The sequence below is a fragment of the Columba livia genome, chromosome 4 (assembly GCF_036013475.1).
Source record: "Columba livia isolate bColLiv1 breed racing homer chromosome 4, bColLiv1.pat.W.v2, whole genome shotgun sequence".
Taxonomy (NCBI): Eukaryota; Metazoa; Chordata; class Aves; order Columbiformes; family Columbidae; genus Columba; species Columba livia.
The window spans coordinates 7,723,146-7,743,636 of NC_088605.1; the positions used below are offsets into that span (position 1 = coordinate 7,723,146).

Here is a 20,491-nt window from a genome sequence, read left to right on the forward strand (position 1 = left end):
CAATGTTTCTGTGTGGTCTGCAGCCTGTGCAGCTCTGAAATGCAGAATAACTTCGGAAAGCTCTTCAGGATTGGGGTTTCTGACTCGAATGGGAGATACTTGTCACAGCTGCCAGGACTGTTCTCTGGTTCCCATCTGTACAAGGTGTGGCAGACGAATCGTTTTCCAGTACTGGCCTGTGTAGAAGAGCTGTGATCGTTTTGGTAAAGCCAAATAATCCCCTGATACTCCTTTCTTTGATTTCATTAGCCCTGGCTATTGAAATAGAGTGTGGAGAAGCATCAGGAGTAGGCAGCACCAAAAAAGGAAGATGGGAAAGCATGATCAGATTAATAAAACTCAGATGACAGGAGCATGTCTGGGTTTAAGACTCATTGCTTAATTGTAGCTTAGTATTTTTCTTCTATCAATCTGCATGATTAAGACTTCCGACTACTTTTTGTCAAATGCAAAAGCTATTTCTTTCCCTACAAATGGATTTCTTAATGCTTTTTCTAATATTGTTCCCTTATTTTCTATCTAGCCAGCAGAGAAGAAAATCCTATTTATTGGTGCAATTTAAATGTGACCATTAGTTCTGAAAGAAACTCTTTTAATTAAAAATGTTCTCCTCTGTTTTCTGGATACATACCGTCTATTTAATAGAGACGACTGCTGAGCTTTGACTTCTTTTGGTAACCACAAATCTAATTAGCATTTCTGTGCCAAATAGAACCTTTTTATTTTAAACTTGAAAAAGGAATGTAGGAATTCTGTCTTTATTTGAGTTTTGTCTGCCTCTGCAGCAACTACAATCTTTTTGCTCATGTTTGAGGGTTGCTGTGCTAACACCTGATGGATAAATAAATGCATTTAGTTGGGATTCTCTCAGCAACTCATTGACTTAAAACAAATGCTGCCCTTTTTCTTCTTTTATAAAGTAATTTTTTTCTGTGATGAAGCTTAAGTGCTAAAAAGCTAACAAATGAGATTAAACCAATGATTTGTTGTCTGCATAGCATATCTAGTCCTTTTTTGATGTAGGAGGAAATGCTTTTGTTTTAATTTGGTGTAAAAGCAAATGCTTTTCATTAAGAGGACACATAGCTCAAATAAGCTTGAGGAGATTTATGGAGATGTTATTATTTTTAACTGGAATTGAATTGTCTTTCCATTCAGCAGCTATGTGGAAAAATACACAAGCAAGATAATGAATATGGTTGTATTACATGTCAAATTACTTATACAGATGAGTTACATGGACAAGAGGTTGTTTTGTGGTCGCCTTATCATGCCCAGGGAGGTGACCCAGTTCTTTTTTGTTCTGGTTATATTCTCAAGTGGAAAAACTGCAGACTACCAGAAGGGCAGATTACTCCTGTGTTCTTGGAGGAAAACTTAAATAAATACATTCCTTTCGTGGAATAGGTTGGCATTCTTTCAGTCCATTTGCCAACATGTTGATAAAAGAGACTATTTTTTTTAATCTTTAAGGGAATGAGAGGAATCAGTACAAGTCTGATCTTAATGTCATTCTATAAACTTGTAACTGCTTTGGTTCAATATGATGTACCTGGATTTAGTAACACTAGGGCTGCATGATGCCCTTTATCCTTTGGATCACGGAATGTCAGGGATTGGAAGGGACCTGGAAAGCTCATCCAGTGCAATCCCCCCATGGAGCAGGAACACCCAGATGAGGTTACACAGGAAGGTGTCCAGGCGGGTTTGAATGTCTGCAGAGAAGGAGACTCCACAACCTCCCTGGGCAGCCTGGGCCAGGGTCTGTCACCCTCACTGAGAAGAAGTTTCTTCTCAAATTTAAGTACAATCTATAAAATGTAGTTGCATGTCAACTCTCTTTACTGTTTTGTTTTTAAACCCACGTTCAAGTCATAAGAAAGCAAGCTTTAGTAAAAGCTGCAGCTTGTGCTGCACTTTAGAAACACAAGTGGCCTGTTTCCATTTTTGTAGATCACCGTTCTGACACACCTAACATGATCTGGTCCATTTCTCCAATAGTGTCAGACTTGAGTTTATAAGGCAAAATTGGCTGATGAAATGCAAGATGTGAATGTGATATGCCTCGTGCTACTTCTATTTTTTTATCTTTGTCTCAGGGAGGTATAAATTCTAAGACTAAGTATCTTCAGCTGTTCTAACAGCTGAAAATGCTATCTATTTCTCAGAGCTGTTGTGTTCACTGGAGCTGCTGTAATATTTGTGATATTCAGCATTACAGTTGTGTACTTTTCAGCATTTTGCTGTGAAGTCTACATAGAATTCTTCAATGTTAGAGTGCATATTAAAGAAATACTTCAATACTGGCTTTCTGTTTGCCTATTGAATTATGGTTTCCCATGGTGTATTTTTGTCAGCAAAGTATGAACTGTCATAGCGTGACATATTTCTGTAGGTCCAAAATAACTTCTGGCGATGCAAATTCCAAATGGATCCAGTTGGTATTGTTTGGAAACATCTACCCAAGTTGTCTCTTTTTTTTCTTTTTCAGCAGAAATATAAGGAAAAAAATGAACTCTTTGATACTTTACTAGATCTTAAGCTGTGTTCTGTCTCATTTGTCTCGATTGCTTTGAATGTGTAAAGCTGCTGGTAATTATGAATTACCACAGGCCTATTACAGGTATATCTGGTTGTGATAAGCACTGGAGGAATCTTGTGGCCCACCCATTGCCTGACTGCTTTTAATACAGTAACTTTGTTTTACTGCCTCAGTGTCAGATGTTTTTATATAGAACTATTATACCAAATTGAAGGTCTGGAGCTTAGAGTATTAACCAAATGAGAGAAAATAAATTGGAGACCTCTGACCATTGTAGGACTTTGCTTAGAACTCTATAGTTGTCCATGGCTGGGTAAAGTAGATTGAGATTCTCCTCTTATGTTGCTCTTACTCACTTTAGCAAATGTTATGGCATTGTCGTGGTCCGGTTGACGTAGTCGGCCAAGCTTTAAGGAAACCAAGTGCTCCTGCAAGTGTGAACTGCACTGAAGTGATCACGGGATCTACTTTCTGTGCAGAGCTCTTGGGCTTCATCTTTACTCTCTTTCTTTTTTTCTAGTTCTGCTGTATAAGTAGGGTCAGGAAAATATTGTCACTATGTCACTATCAGAATATCTCAGTGCATGGAAGCGCAGTCTTTAAAATATGCTGTCATATCTTTATGTAATGTGTTATCCTAAAAAAGAAAGGTCTCTAAAACAAAGCCTTTTTTTGCCCTCTGCATTCTGGTTCTGTCAAAGAGTGGATTTCTGTTAAAGTGTCAGTACAATTAAACAAGACCTGCTTTCCTTTTTCTTTTTGAAGGACTTGGTAAATATCGAGATGTTTTTGACTGCTAAAGAAGTGGAAGAGTCATTGGAAAGACAAGAGACTATGACTTGCTTGGCCTGGTGTCATGATAACAAATCCAGGCTGAGAAAAATGAAGGTATGAAAATTTAATGAGTTTTGCTTAAACCGTGATTTTTCTAAATTACTTGGATATTTGATGTGGTCAATTTCATTTAAATTATAGGTCTTGAATGAGGCTTTATATAAAATTCAGGACAGTAAGTACAAAACTCTTCTTTTAAGACAACACAGGTAGCTGGAACTAAATGAGCTCATGCAAATGCCAAACCTGAAACTGAGTGATAGGTATTCTTATGGATGCAAGTCTTGTCTCAACAGATTTTGCTCAAATAAAATAATAGTATTCAGTTGCTTTTAGTGTGATTTACAAACATCTAAATGCAGAAGTATATAGAGTCTTGCTGCGTGTGAACTTAGATTTATAACTCCTTGCATCCTACTGAGAGTATAGGTCAGTTTATATATGAAGGTATCTTAAGAGCGAGATTAATTGATAAACTATGTCCTCAGGTTTAACACTTGAGAGAAATTTCATACAGATTTTTCCTTAGCATTTAAGTGTTATAGATAAGAAAATAAAACTTGAGTAAAGAACCAGCTTTCTATGAGAAACTACTGTTATAAAAACCAAATCTAATCAAGAAATAAACACCCTAAGTCTTTTTCTAGCCATTGAATACCATGACCCAAACACAGTAGATACTTATTTCTTTCAAGTTGGTTTAAATTTCCTTGTCTCTTAAATTCTGCATTTCAAACCATGCTGTAATCTTTTATAGGGCTTGCAGAAATCTGGTTTTAACTGATATTAACCAAATTCCCTGCCTCCCTCCAAGTGTCTGTATCTTATTTTTTAAACTAAGTGCTTTCTTTAACCAAAAATGTTTGCGTGCACTTACTGATAAGCCAAGAGTGACGTTCTCTGTCACTCAGGGACGCCCAAATGAGAATGAACCGAAGATGGGACACAAAAGTAAATCGGACAGTGATTACTCTAAAGAAAATGATGATCTTGTTATGGAAACCATTAAAGGAAAACCAGAATTGGTATGTAAACGCTATTGCATAATTATACTGCTAAAAAAAAAAATTCCCTTTGTATAATCTTAATATGTTAAGTAATATAAGAAATAAAATCTGAACGTGCTGCTTTTTCATCACCGATCTTCAACAAACAAATCAGGAAAAAGTCTTCCCCATCCTTCCTTTTGGAAAACAATTTTAAAAAAAAAATCTATTTCTGCAAGCCCTACTTAAAAAAAAATGTCTGAGACTGTGTGAGATCAGAGTTGGAAGAAGAGAAATCACTATGCTTCTTTTTGAAACACAAACATTTCTTTTCTTTCTGGTTGCTTAGCAATGAAAATGTTCTGAAATCCCAGCCACCATCTTAATGCAAGCTTTATCTACAAATTAAACTGCGTTTTGGCCTGGGAAAGCACGCAGGTCTATAGTCTTTAGGGATGTGAACGAGCTCAACTCTTGTGAATAGCTGCTGTGGAATTGTTTGAAGGTGGACAAAGGTGAAATGTGCGGGGGACTCTTTTCTTCTGGTTACACGTGTCTGCAGAACATACATACACAGGCACTGGCTTGCAGTTTGCCTGAAGATTCAGAAAAACAAAACACAAACTCTGAAGGTTGTCTTGGGATGTGGGTTTTTTTGCTGTTGAAACACTTCAACCAAGTTCTAAGCCATAGGATTGTTAACAATTAAAAAGCTTGATCAGTTTTTTAATAGAAACAAACTTAGCTAAAATTCTAAATGGGGGAGTTGCGTAGATTTGAATAACAGGGTATTTTAAAATACTTGAAAATTTCAGATGAAGTATAGAATAAATCTTTATTCTCTGCTAAACATACATTTGAGTACAGAAAAACCCATGGTTAGAAAAGAAATGATTTTCTATTCCTTAAGTGTATTTTAACAGATGACAGAATGCATCATTTTTGTGTTCAATGGCTTACATTTCAAATCTTAAAATAAGCTCTTGTTGCGATGCGTGCGTTAGTCACCCCAGGTGGTTAACTGATACAAAGTTGGAGTTGCTCAAATTCCTACTGAAGTCACTAAGGAATTTTGATATTACTGAGCTGATGGACAATAAACAAAAGGCAACTGTTCACTAGAACATGGGGGAAGAAAAGAAAAGAAAAGCCTAATGGAGCAGGATAACTCGAGGAATATGTTTCTTTTCAAAATTCAGAGGACTTGGGGTTCTCTTTGTTTTCTGAAGGTAATAAAAGAGTTGACTGTGTCCCTATAAAGAAGCATAGTGACTGATTCTTTTATCGGGGAGAATCTTTTTAATTCCACATATTCAAAGTTTTTTTTATAGATTTTTGTGAACTGGTGATGGAATTTGATTTAAAGGGACACTGTCAACTTCATTAGGCTTCAAATTTTACCTTTTACCAAAAACAGGTAAATGCCACTTGGTTTTCTTGTTTGAGACTTGTTTCCAGCATGGCTTTTTAGATGTTTGACAAGAAGAGTGGGCTAGAGGTTTGAAAAAAGGGAGGGAGGGGATTGCAGCAATTTAAACGCTGTGCTCTTTTTTGTTAATATTGGGGGACTTTCAAAATCGAGATGTGTTTCTTCCTTGCAGTCTTCTGGGTAGACCTATCATCTCTAAAGTATCACATAGCCCCAAACTTCTTTTGAATCTACTACTTTGAATTGTTAAAGTACAAAGAAACCACCTCTTACTCTCACTTGCATCTCAGGTAACAATGTTTTCAGTCATTAAGAAAATATTCGTCTGTGCTAAATACCGAAGTTTTGAAGGAAGCAAGAGGAGGAGGTTTTGTTTGCTTTTAGGGAATTCTGTGCTGGTGTCTTGTCCATAAAGTCAGCATTTCAACTTTTGTTGCATGAATGCCTAAAAGCAAGCAAACAAGGTTGCATGTTATTAACACTTTCTTTTTTGTTGTGCCCATGTAGTGATTAACATACTGTGCAGTGCAGTTTTGGCACCATCTAAGACCCTGTCTTGTCTTTAATCTCAGAGCTGTCTGGAGTTCAGCCTAAGGATTCAGGAGTTCATTGAACTCATTCGACAGAACAAGAGACTGGACGCTGTGAGGTATGAAATTAGGATGCTTACCAAACAGTTTTCTTAACGAGATGCTATTATGCTTAATTAAAAACGTGTGGCTATTATTGCCACACCCAGATGCCCCACTGCTGTGAAGGATCTTGTTATTATTGTGACCAGTCTTTAGTATTAAATGGGAGTTGAATTATTGCTTAAAAGCAAGTTGTCATTCCACAGATGTACCTTTTATTATTATTTAGTGTTGTTGCTGAAACTCTGCATCTTCTTATTTTTCAAAATCAAGGTTTAGAAAACTAATCTGTCTTATAAAACAATTGTGTTTTCTAGTGGCCACGATGAAATGAGCATATTTACACTTAGGTAATTTTCAAGAGGTACAGTAGCTTCTCATAGGAACTCACTGCAGTTTTAACCACAGGAAATGCTAAAAGGTTAATGAAACACCCATATAAAGCTTAACATTTCAATTTTGGCTGAATCTCTTCTGTTGTACTGTCTTCATTGTAGTTTTTTCTACAAGTTATGCTTTAAGCTGGTTCATCTTTTGTACTCGCTGAATAATTTGGTGTTCTGTATTGTCATGTATGTGAGAATAACAAGCTATACTATGTTACCCCTGCTCCCTTTCTCTGTCCCCAAGTGAAGAAACCAACCCAATATCCAGTTTCACCTCTTTTGAACTGGTTCAGTTGGGACTGCTTTGAGGAGAAGGTAACGCTGCCCAGAGTGGTGTGAACGGGTAACTGGACTCAGACCTGGTCACTGCCTGGCCTCGACCACAGGACAGTCTCTCTGGTGATACTTGCATTAATAGCATCAGTGCCTGAAGCAGTTTATGCTTTTCTTAGTGGTCCTGATTTCAGGTGTTGGAATAGTGTTCCTGGATAATACAGGAAACCAGTTCTGCTAAAATGAGTGGAATTTTGATACTGGGACTGTAAAACGTGTTGATAATTGTGATAAGCAGCAATCTTGCCAGCACCACAGAGTATGATGCAGGTGGCAGGGCTGCAGGAGCTCCCACATACACAAGGGAGAGAGGAACTTGCAGCAGGTTGTTTTGTAAGAATATTTAACCATAAGGAGGGATTACAAGTTTTATGGCCAGACTTGAAGCTTTGCTCATACATTCTGCTAACACAATTGCCACTTAACATTTCTGACAAGTTTTATGTTCAGGAAGCTGCAAGTCTTATTGCATTTAAAACCATAGTAGGTGCTCCAGAAATCGAAAGCAGCAGGAGGCTTGTTTTGTGACAAGGCTCCTTTTTGGTCAGAGGAGCACAGAGCTATAGAAAACATACGAAGTATTAACACGTAAGCACAGACTGAAAGCGTTCTAGTGCATTCCTGAGTTTTAGATGTAGAAAATCTTCTGCAGGACAAACCACATAACTTTTCTTGAATAGAATGGGTGAAAAAGAGCTAGTTGTTTAAAAACAAAAGTAAAGGAAAAGATAATGCAAGTATGTGAAGAGGCCAGTCTAATACCAACACCACCCCCCAGAATTGCTCACCTTAAGTTTTAGGGCTATTTCCAGCTGTTAGTTCTAATTTCATTCAAAGGTGTTGCTTGCTTTGAGCTAAGTCATATCTTTCCTACTTTGCTCTGCTTGTGCCTAAATCACTGTTGGTTTGGTCCCAGCCAATGTGAATTTGCAGTGTGATAAACTCCAGATAATGCTAATTATTAAAAACAAACCACAGACCTACATGTTAGCATTTAGATATGTGCACCTACCCTTTGATAGAGTTCTCAGATCCTAAGGAATTGTCAGGAGGTTATGAAAAGGATGAAAGACACTCAACAACGTCTGTCTTCTGAGGCCCATGGTGCTCTTTATATCCAACAAATACTGTGTCTTTGTGCTTTTAGTTTTATTCTAACATTGCTGCTTTGCCAAATGTGCAGTCATGCATCTTAACAATGAGTAGTCCTTGCTCTGAGAACTATTTTCTTTGAGCTGCAGCTTCCTTACGTAGCTTGGAAACCACAGGGCAGGCATAGAGCTGAATAAAGGGACAGGCTGACAACTGGGACAAAGTAGATAAGGGCATTCTGTATTTTATTGTTGTTACTGGATGTTTGTTTCCCTCCGATGCCTTTTCCACATTAGAACTGGTAAAGCTTGGAAGTTGTCAACCCTCAAGGGGACCCAGCACTCTTGATGTGGAATGACTTGTATTATAGCCTCTGAGGTTTAAAGCTCACAGCTCCTATCTACATGGATATATGTTATATATAAAATAACATTAACAGGCAAATAGGCATCCATATTGCAGGGTAGGGGTGAAGTGTGTGTATTCCATATACCTATTGAAATTCAGGGCTGACACATATTTTATACTCAGCAATAATAACTTGCCAGTCATAACAATGCTGTTTTAACTTCCTAACTTCTTGTAAAATGAAAAGGAGCTACAGAAGTCCTCCTTCATTCACCTCTTTTAAACAGAGTGAGTTTTGATAATTTTGTACATTCAGAGTTCAACGTCTCAATGCTTTCCTTAAATAACCTGGTTTTAAAATCTTAGTTTTTACCATTTCATTCTACTTTGCTTCAAAATAAATACAGCATGAATAAAGGAATATATTTTGGGAAGGTGTAGCATAAATCTCATTGTTTCTAGCGATCTATTGCAACTTGTGTTTTTATTAGCATGCTTCTGTGAAGTGCCTGCAGCAGGATTCTTTCAGTATTGTGTCCGTGGTGCAATAAATAGGTCAGGCATCCATTAAAAAGCAAAGAAAGCGGCTGTTTACCAAGTAGCTTCCTGTACCAGTGGAACTCAGAGAACTGACATTTTGTTGAAACGCAGCTGGTGTTTAAATAAGTTGGAAAGATTTGCGTACTGCCCGCTGAGAACCTCGAAAGTGACGTGTTGCTTGTAGGTTAAAATTGATGTGAGCTTTAAAATTATACATCTTCTTTAATAAGTGTCTGAATTTCCATAGCTTTTTAGAAGTGCAAACGGGCCTTCCTCTAAGGTAGCTTATCAGAGTAGTCTGGAAAGCGCAAGTTTCAAGAATGTACAAAAAATATTTCTTGAATACAAAGCTTAATTCTTTTAGGCTTAAGTACATCACAAAGTTTTTGCCTGGTATCCCACAGTCTCTTCAGCTTTTTTGCAAAGCTCATACCTATTACAGTAACAATGGATATAATGTTAACTTATGACACTAATTTCACATTTTGGGCGCTCTCACTAATTTCACTTCAATGTACTCTTAACAGACAGTAAACTGTAAATCTTGAAGTCTTCATAAAAATCCTTTCATTCTTGGATTTGTCAAGTCTGCTGTAGCTGCGTGTGCTATAGGAACGCTATTCAAACAAAAGAGGATGGACTTTGTCCCCATGGAGTTTACAGAATCGCCCTGGGATTTGAAAAACAAAATTTTCTACCTATTACTTTCATCTGTTATGAGATTTAGTTGGTGGTTTCAGTGACGGTCCGGTGGTCATGATTTAGAGAAATAATGTTTTAAATAAATCTAGCCCCCAGCTCTAGCTACACTGTCTACGGTGGGCTAATGGTGGTAAAAACATTGTGAATAAGCATTATAAAGTTAATAAATACTTCAAAGAGCATAACACTTGCACAAAGAGATGCAAATAGCTGAGTGAAAAAGCAAGAGGTGAATAATGGCCTGAGAGCAAATAAGTTGTTATTTAAGTGTTGTGCATTCATGAGTACTCACATTGCACTGTTTCTGGCTTCCCAGTCTGAAAAAGACTTCAGAGTTCTATGAATGAACAAACTTGTTTCCCTTTTAAAGGATGTCTTGCTTCATTTTAATTTCTGCGTGTTGGCATTTGGAGCCTGTAGCTCAGACACTGGCAGGGCCGCCTTCGGGCAGAAACTTCCTTGGTTTCTTGAGGGGCACAGGTGGAAGGGAAAACCAGAGGTGAAAACGAACAGGAGGTCGTTTAAACGTTAGAAAACCTAATTCCTTCTGGTCAAATCTACAACAGGCACCACATCCCAGCATGTTCAGTGCTTTGGAAATGATGGAAGTGTGGGGTTGCTGAGCACTCTTCCTTTGGATGGCTGGCACACACTTTGTTGTATATATGCATGATATATAATCACTAAGTGTTATTATAATTTTAGCTGCTCTTGAACCCATACAGAATGTGTGGCCAGTGTTTGACTATTGCAGCTCAGGGTTTTCCTATAAGTAAGGGGGATATGTAGTTGAAATGTTCTCTGGAAGAGCAAATTCTCAAGGTCTCATGGGGAGTATCACCACAATACTATCAGGGCCGGTACAAAACTCAAGTACCACTTCTGTTTTAACCTCATAGGACACAAATGCACAGTGATCAGTTCTTTTAAGGTTGTTTTTTTCTCTTCTTCCTCATACATGCACACACACGGTCATTTAGCTTAACATGTAGGTCTGAATATTTTGCTTTGCCTAAGATTTTTTATATTAATAGCTGTTGCTTTCATCTGCAGCTCTGGCCTAGCGCGTATTTAAACTTCCAGTATATCCAGGCTGCCTTGTCTCTTCTCTCGGGCCATGGCTTTTGTACTTCTGCTCTCATAATAGTCATCACCTGGGGAACAATATTTACATTCCTGAATTGCTCACCCAAAATAGGAAGTTGGGTGGAAACAGCCTGTCCTACACAACTTCCATTGCTTCCTGGTGAGGGTGGGAGAGGAAGCGGGAGCACTGAAACACTGCAGAAGAGACTGTTCTCATGGTGTTGGGGACCGAAATGCAGCTAGTGAAACACAGAATTGGAAGAAAACAATATGTATATAGATTTATTTTAATCCAGCCCATGATTTTAAGAAGACTCTTTGAAAGTTAAAAAGAGCAAACACCACAGTACTTCAGTGATTAGAATCATAGAATCACTTGGTATCTTGCCCGTAATACAAACTGTGGAGAAGATATGGTATAGGGAAGACTTTTCTGCGCTTACGCAATGCCAGAAATTCTGTGCAGTTCTGATTCTGTGCCCAGTCTATGCAGCACATGTGCACCACTGAAAACAGGAGCTTTTAGCAGAAATGCTGAACTAATCGTCCAGTTTAAAACCCGGAGGGTTTTCCTGCACACACAAACTCCAGCTTGAAAACTGAGCTTGGGAAGACTAGATAGAGGAGGCTTTCATACAGGTTTTAAAGTTCCTGAATATCCTCGTAATCGGGTATGTTTTCAGGCTTGTGTATCTCTCATAATCAGTATGCATTAAAGTACTAAACTTATACTGAAGTTCTACTTAATTTTTTATGTCCCTGGCCAAAAAATTTGCTCTTAATGCTTAACAAAGTGTTTTCTACTACATTACCCTCTGATTTCTTGTAGTCTGCATGGACAGTGGTATTGCCTTCTTGGCTATACCACAAAAAAATCACTTATGCAAAAGTAAATATTCTCTCAAAATTCAGTATAAACAAGATGGATATTTGAACTCTCTTGATGTTTAATGGTTTGGAATAGCCGATTATCAGACTGCTTTTATCTCACTTGCAAGTGCGTGCCAAAGGAGTAAGTGTGATACATTGAGTTTGCGTGAGCAGAGACGTTTCTTCTAATAATCATGGATCTGTCGTTCTAGATGGGAGGTAAGACTTCATACTACAGTGAGATGCTCTGGTTTCTGAGAAATTACAGTCTAAAACTGTTAATTCTTGAAGTCATTCTTATACTCACATTTAGCAAGCTGTACTTTTTCAAGCCCTTTAAATGTATCACCTTTTGGAGTTCATGTGTTGGGAGCAGAATCTAGAGGTTTTCTCTGAAATCTTACATAGTTATATAAATTTACTTGATTTGGGACCAAAGCTATCTAATAACCGTACAAATTTTGTATTTCAGACATGCAAGAAAGCATTTCAGCCAGGCTGAGGGAAGCCAGCTGGATGAGGTTCGACAAGTAATGGGAATGTTGGCCTTTCCTTCAGATACTCACATCTCCCCCTATAAGGTAATGTTATGTTTGAAATTCAGTGGTGCAGCAGAATAATAAAATACACGTTACAGTTCTTTGTCCTTACAGGAAAATGCGTTGATAATCTGAAGATCAAATGCTTTTCTAATTTTATGTTCTAAAATCCGCTTTTGTAGTAGTCCTTGATTTTAATAACCAGTCCTTCCCTGTACATTAATCCAGGTACTGTTTGTATTGTTGCAGCTAGATCTTAATAGCAACAGACAGATTCACACTGAGCCAGGCTTACCACAAACCCAGCACTAAAGATATGCGGGACTGGCAGCGTGATGTGCAGATAGACAGCAAGAGACAGAAGATGAGGAAACAGGAAAAAACAAAGCAATGAGAGAGTTGTGTTCAACATACCAGGCTGTGCCCTTAGTACACTAGTAGCAGTCCTTAATTCTATTTCTCCAATTACTGCTCTTGCGTGATTTGGATGAAGAAAGGAGGCAATATCTACATCAAAATTTGACTCAAGCAAAATTCATAGGTGGTTACTCTTTCTACAGATTTGGAGTTTGTTCTGCGGTCATGTGCTAATTCACATTTCTTTTTAACTTGGCATTGCAAGCAGAAGGTAGACAAGAGCTGAGCTGCTAAGGCAAAAATCCTGTGAAATGCCAAGCCAATATGTGGCAATGCCAGTATAAACATGGGTTTTAAACAATTGATGAAATCCATGGTTTAACAAAACAAACAAAAAAAAAACCCAAACCAACAACCCATAGAATTAATGTGAATTTCTTTGCTAATCCTGGAGTCCTAGAAGGATCCTCATGTTTTGGATTCCACATTTGATGTGAATTACAAGCATAAATGGTAAATGTATTACCAGACTGGGTGTAAGATAGAGCTTATCATTGGTTTAGTAGTTAGAAATAGGCAGAAATGAATGTTAGCAGAAGAAAGGATTGGGTCTTTGCATTATATATAATATAACAAGTATATTTTCCAGATGTCTTCACTTCTTGCATGACTCTTTGACAGCATTACTTTCAGGGTTCAGTATATCCTTGATCTGTGGGTTTAGTTCTTGCTTCCATGAAAAAAAGTCCCTACTTCTAACTCCTGTTCCCTGTTTTTTAGGTAACCCAAAGCATTACAATACATATAATTTTGTCCTTAAATACATAGCTAAGCTTTCTCTAGCCTGGGATTGTGCCAGCTCCTCAAATTGAAACCTTTTTACAAAATTCTGTAAACAGGGTATATTACAAAGAACTATCAGCAGAATTATCCTGACTAGAGGTTAAAGATGCTTCTGACTTATGGATGTTAATGGTTCAGAGAGCAGACATTCCACAATACTAACACTGCTTCCTAAGTAGGCCAGCATTCTGAAAAACTAAATACGAGAAATACCCTTATCAGGCTTTACATACCTTAATTAGAACATTTGGAAGATGGCAGAGGGAGATTGAACATTGTTATGCCAGCTATTTGAAGTAATACTTGATTTAAATTGAATTTCTAGTGAAGTACTACTATAAGGTACTTTATAAACAAGGACATACTGTGCGATAGCATGTGTACTTTTATTTTGTGCTGGATTCAGTCTGGTGCATTTTGCACAATGTACCACTCCCAGGCTTTTCCCCCTGGGGACAATTAGCTAGAAAACAACTTGTGTTGTTTTTTAACAGGATCTCTTGGACCCTGCTCGATGGAGAATGCTGATCCAACAGTTTAGATACGATAACTACAGACTACATCAGCTGGGAAACAATTCTGTTTTTACTATAACACTCCAGGCAGGCCTTTCAGCTATAAAAACACCGTATCCTTTAATGCAGATACTACTGTCAAATGCAAAAAAGCTTTGTGGTTTTTTTTTGTTCTATGGATGTTTCTCAGAGTGCTCAAAGAGGGAATTTTACATGTGAGTATTTTTGCTCATGAGTTGTTTAAATGGAGTATGAATTGGTCTCTCTATTAATTTAAGGGGAGACTATAATAAACAGCGCTATGGTTAAAAAAAAAGTCCAAACCAAAATGTTAAGGTGAAATCTGCTTTTCATTTGCATACTTGGGTATCTTGGCAATTATAAGTTGATAAATATATCTACAAAAGTTAATGAGCTGCGTCAGAATTATCATTTTTTTTTAAAGCGCTTACACACAAATTTACTGTGTCTGTCTTTATGTGAATATTCAGATATATCCTGCGTCTTTTGAAACTTAGTTTGATTTGCTGCCCACTCTGGTGTATTAGAGGTCCTGGGGTGTTCTATATTAGAAACGTCACCTGCAGAGGGTGCCAGACACTTGTTGCTCGCTCTCGTTCCTCGAAACAAAGCAAGCACTTCATTTTTTTTATATGCACATTAAAGGTGAATTAATTATCCTGTACATTTGAAAACCTACGCTGTATTTGCACAGTTTACTATTTTTTTTTCCAAGGTATGTCGTCAACTAATTGTTGTTGCATTCTATGGGGGTTGTTCCTTAACTCGCTGTTCAACAGACAGTGTTATAAAGAGGATGGGAGCTCAAAAAACCCAGACTGCCCTGTGTGTAGCAAATCCCTGAACAAGCTGGCTCAGCCTCTGCCTATGGCACATTGTGCCAACTCCCGACTAGTCTGCAAGATTTCGGGGGATGTAATGAACGAAAATAATCCTCCTATGATGTTACCAAATGGATATGTCTACGGATACAATGTAAGTGTTGAAATCAATGATTTAAGTCTAAAAAATCAGTGGTAATAACTTTCTGTATTAAAACAAGAGCTTTATAAACTCAGAAGGCTAGAAGCATCTGCTATATTAACAGAAGAGAAGTAACTTCTTGCAGTAATTTTTGAAGCATAGTATACTTACGTGATTAAGTTGGTCTTTAAAGAAGCTAATGTCTGAATAGATAAATTTATAACATGAAATCAAATGGCATTCAAACCTTTTCTTTTGGAGAGCGATAATGTAAAATAAGTAGCTTTAGTGGGCAGAAATATTTTGACCTCAGACGATAACATCATTTTTTTAATTAAAATAAGTTTATTTGCTAAACAATTAAATAATGCTTGAAGTTATTACTGGGACTATCACCTTTTGATTTCACTCTTTTTCAGTCTCTGCTTTCTATTCGTCAAGATGACAAAGTAATTTGCCCAAGAACCAAAGAAGTCTTCAACTTCTCACAAGCTGAGAAAGTCTACATCATGTAGGTCCATCAAACACACGATGAAGTGCCGCTGGAATTTTGACACAGTGTATATTGGCATACCCTGGAAAAGGGGGGGGCCTTAATGTGTGGCAAAGAAGCAAAACCTGCCACCCTGGGGATCAGACCTGTCGGTGGCATTATTGTTTCTTGCGACCAAAGATCAATGAGCAACAATAAACACTCTTTAAAAGAGGAGAAAAAAAGAAAAACAAAAAAGAGGAATTATGACTTAAGTTTGTACTTGAATTAAAAAAGAAAACAAATTTTGATTGTTAAGGTTTTGTAACGTAAGGTCAACAATTGGACTCTTCTCAAAAGTACTTTCATCTTCTAAAGGATAACATTCTTTAAAGATGGATACTTGCACTGGGGGAAAAGTTACAACTGATTTGAAATTAAATCCATTTTTCTTCCCTCTTTTTCACAATTGTCCAAGACCCTTTTGTTATCAAAGATTTCAGTACTACCAATATGTTCTCCTTTAAGCTCCTCTTTGCCTTCTTTATGATCCTCTTGGGAAGTAATCTGGAACGCCAGTTGGGTAACTTATTTCCATGGGAAGATATTGATGTCTTGGACACGAGACTGGCTTCTCTGGAGGATCAACTAGGGACTGGTTTGAAGGAGTATGAAGTCTTTTTCCAAACCCAAATATTTTAAGGAGGTTGCATAAGTATCAAGAGGAACCGAGAACATTTCAGGCAAAATCCGATGCTTGTTTAAATGTTCTTTTTCCAGTCTACCATAGTGTTAAAGTCCTTCTAAAGTTATTAGTTATGTGCATAGGGTTCAATATGAAATCATTAGTGCTACTGCCTTATTTCTTGCTTTGAGAATGTACTCACATGAAAATGAGCTGGTATTCTTAAGTGTTGGGCGAAGTTTCTGAAGATGCCTTGCAGGATGATTACATAATTTTAGGGTCTAAATAGTATTCATTACTGAGACTAATAGTTCAATTTTAACAACTACACAACACATCCTTATGACTTTTCAAAAGAATTAAACCATTGTAGTTTAAACAAAACCATATTGTAGAGGTTTGTATTTAGCGCTTATTTTTGCATGTTGATGTTGATTAGCTAATAAAAGATTGTAAATGTAAAACATGTTAATAAAAATTGTTTTCCATTTCTTGATTATATAAAATTAGAAAGCTGCTTTGTATTTAAGTGTAAAAGCATTAACTCTTCTCGGGGTCTCTCTTAAAAGGAGCGCAAGTTCCAAGTGCTGCTTTTTGGTGTTGTGCAAGATTTAAAAAGGAGAAAACAAACAAAAGCACCAACACACACACAAACCAAACAAAAAAACCCCACCACATACACCCCACTTTATCAAAACCATAAATGTTGTTCTTCAGGCTTCAAAATCAGAGCATCTCAGTCAGGTAACTATTTTTTGTTTCAACTTTTCATATAAGAACAGTACACTCCAAATCTCCATTCAATTATTTTCTGTTGCTTCCTAGAAGATAACCTGATGTCCTAGAAACTTTCTGATAAAAAGAAATGCACTCACTGCTGGAACGGTCCCTTTCCCTCAGTGTGTTTTGAAGTGCTGGATTTTAAGATTCCTTAGAACAAGAGCAGGTGTAGAGAGTTAATGAGAGAACTTGCCTCAGTAACTGGAGTAATTGGCTATTAGTTAAGCCAATGGTCTCTTCCTTCCTCCTGGGGCAAGAGTTGAAGCCTCATGGACTTGGAAGGGGAGAGGACATCACCCTGGGGAGCAGCGCTGCTGAAACCCAAGTGGAACAGCGGCTGCTTTGCTTCGGAAGACTGTTCACAGCGTCAGAGCAGAAGGGCATAAAAAGCCGAAGCATGGAGGAAAGTGTAGACTTCTTACCAGCCCTGAAGAAATGTGTGGTAACTGCTTGACGATTGTAGGGCACAGAAATTGCTGCTTTTGCTTCTCTAAGTACTAGTCAGAGCTGTGGTTTCCTGAGATTTTTGGCCTCTTTTTGCTTTCAGTGGCCTAAGCGGAGTGGTGGAGAAATCCATGCTCCCAAAATGTTTCCTTTGGGACAGGAGGAGAGCAGCTGTCCTGCAGCAGGAGGGCCGGGGCCACCAGGAGGTCTGAGTCCCTCATGGTGTGTCACAAAGAACGTGCTCCAGAAGCAACCATGGGGAGCTTCAGCTTTTTGCAGCCACGACTGAGAAATCTGCACTCAACTTGTTTCGGCTACAGGGAGACCTGTTTGATATGGGCATTTGTAGCCTCCTGTGTGTCTCCAGTACATGGATCTCTAGGCTGGCGTTCATTCCTGGGCTTGCTCAGGCATGGCTCTAAAAACCTTCTGGTTTGTATTCCCTGACGTCTTTCTGCAGCCTTGAGCTTGGAATCCAAGAGATGTCAGTTCACAGCTCCTATCATAGGTGGCTTCAGACACCAAACCCAGAGCAGCAGGTGACTCACAGTAAATACAAACTTATTGCCTGTAAATGTTGTTTTAATAACTGTTCTCTCACTGGGTTGATTCCTGCCTGAGGTTTTCCTCAACTGTTGGAAGTTTGTTAATCTTGTTAAACCTGTCTCATTCTAGCAATATCTTGCAATAGGATTGTAAAACATATAGCATGGGGAATCAGTTATACAACCCGACTGGAACCACATGTGGAAACTCCCAACAAATATGGCCATAAACTGCTATATAGAAAACAAATCTTTTCTGCAAATTGTACATCTTGGCGTGCAACCAGCGATGCCTGCGTTTCATATCAATCATCAGCTACTTGAGATGAGATTCCAGCTCTTTTTTTATGGATAACCTGCCTCATCTAAATGCCCAGCAGGATGCTGAGGTGGGAGACAGAAGACAATCCATTTATTTCTTTAAGGGCACAAGTTTCTGCCGGTACAATGAAGGACATCCTTTGAAATGGAAGAGGCTGATGAGGAAAGCAAACATATCTCCTCTCTAGTTCTCATTGAGCTGTAAGTGAACAATGTGATGATTTTTTGCAGTCTTGCCAAGCAATTTAACAAAATGAGGCTGTAGGCTCTGGATTTTGGTCATGATGTTCCTGTTGGAAGGCAGCAGTTTGTCCCAGCTGTGGTCAGGACAGGTTTCTCTGATTCCCACAATTACACGAAGTTTGCAAATTGCCTTAACCCTTCTATTTGTTGCTTTGTGGTCCAAACCCCTGGTCTAAATGGTGAAGATTCTCCCATATTGCAAAAGGAGAGAGACTATTGGTACCTGTTGGTGATGCTGGTGTTCAGGATGCCATGGGTTTCTTTAAAAACCTCCTTCGGCCTGAAGTATTCCACTATCTACCAGGTTGAGAAGTGTTCCAGATGCTGAGATCGCAACACATTTTAGGTAGGAATTAGTGAAGCTGACACCATGTTCAGGCAAAATATTTTGCAGGAAGCTTTAAAGACTGATGGGCTGGTGTGGTCTGCGTTTTGGGGTTTTTTTACTTATTATAAGCATGTCTTTTCCTACTCATTAATAAGATCACTTTTTGGAAAAAATTGTTATTTGAGAGAGGAAGAATGAGAAAATTATGTACAGCTGGTAACCTGCCAAAAGGAAGCCTTTGAACGTGCTTAATAGACCACTGTTCGGGAAAAAAACCTCATACTTTAGGTTTCTTTTTTCGTGTTTCAGATGCTCTGAGCAGTGTGTGTTGGGAGATACACCAAGCGCTTTGTCAGGACCTGCTTTGGGACCCGTGACTACACTGTGATCTTGTGCAGCGAGTGTCCTGTAGCACGATACAGAGGTCACTTGGCGTAGCAAAACCAGTATTTAAATCTCACCCATCCTGTTTTTCTATGTTCTATAACGAGGTATCAGATTCTGCTCCGTATGTTGTTTCTTCCTGCCACGTGCCGCAGTTTGCAGCATAACTGACCCTGTCCCAGTTGCAGGCGAATGGCCCTTTTGGGCTTCCCGGGTTTAGTCTTGCACTCCTTAGTTGTATTCTCCACCCTGAGGGTGAATTTTTGGGGTTTACCTGGCTCTGAGCAGTGGGTTTTCTGTGGCATGTCTTCCTGGCATTTGACTCATCTGCATCTTTAAAGGCAACCAGGGTTTAGTGACAACGTGCTGTCCCAGCTGAGTTAGTGCACCAAGTAAACCCCAGGCCAGCAGGATGGTTGATCACATCTTATCTTTATCTGATCCTTGAACAGATCAACTGCAAGTTGTTCCTTCTGAATGCTGTTTCTATTGGATGACGAGGGGAGTGAACAGGATTTCCTTGCCGTGATGCTTTTCTGAAGATCCAATGTCTAGTTGGTTCTGCAACGTGTAATTCCCAGTCATCCTGAATGACAGCATTTTTTTAATTATTATTTCTTTTAAAGACATGACCCTGTTAATTACGTTTTCTTGAAGTTTTCAGCAATTCAACTTTCTCTTGGTTTTAGGAAGAAATCTAGTATGGGCAGAAGCAGATAGCAGACTCTCTACTTATCTCTTTACTGACATCTTCTTATAGCCAGGTATGTTCTGTAAGTAGAATAAAGTCTGGCACACGGTCAGGAGAAGAAAACTTGCCCCATGGCCAGCAAGAGGGAGCAGGGAGCTGTAGAGCAGATATTGTTGGATGTGAAGGGGTTTTTTTGGTGTGACAGTTATAGAGCCAACACAAAGGAGTTCTGTGTTATAGCTCTTTTGTAAGATGTTAAACATGTTTCTGAGACAAGTCATTGAAAAAAAAAAACTCATATGAAGAGATGTAGTCCTGATTTCAGTTTGAACTGAAGTTCTAAGAATCTGTTAATTGAAGTTCTTAATTAAAAAATAACATTAGTCCTTACCATCACTAGATATTTCAGACTTCACCATAAAATCCTGCTATTTGACCATGTTAAAATTATCAGAGATGTGTATCTTACGCCAGAGGAAATCAGTTGTAGGGTAATTAGCACTGCAAGAACAAAAGAAATAGCAGAAGAAGAAGAAATAGAGGAGGCTGCTGAACAAGAAAAGCGTTTTGGTTTGACTTA

General features: G+C 38.3%; 1 protein-coding gene across 8 annotated transcripts in view; it reads left to right on the plus strand.

Annotated features, from left to right (window-relative positions):
- Nucleotides 1-16,681, plus strand: part of MAEA (macrophage erythroblast attacher, E3 ubiquitin ligase) — a 51,530-nt gene extending 34,849 nt beyond the window's left edge. For 5 of the 8 annotated variants that reach the window (XM_065060330.1, XM_065060329.1, XM_065060326.1 and 2 more), the window contains 6 exons: nt 3,308-3,430; nt 6,364-6,440; nt 12,253-12,361; nt 14,014-14,147; nt 14,835-15,030; nt 15,438-16,681. In XM_065060330.1, the coding sequence (XP_064916402.1) occupies nt 3,308-3,430; nt 6,364-6,440; nt 12,253-12,361; nt 14,014-14,147; nt 14,835-15,030; nt 15,438-15,533 (735 nt within the window). In that variant the 3' untranslated portion in view covers nt 15,534-16,681. Of the gene's footprint in view, nt 1-3,307; nt 3,431-4,287; nt 4,402-6,363; nt 6,441-12,252; nt 12,362-14,013; nt 14,148-14,834; nt 15,031-15,437 lie in introns of all 8 variants that reach the window. The other 3 variants (XM_065060328.1, XM_065060331.1, XM_065060327.1) reach the window with 1 other exon arrangement.
- Nucleotides 16,682-20,491: the final 3,810 nt, after the last annotated feature.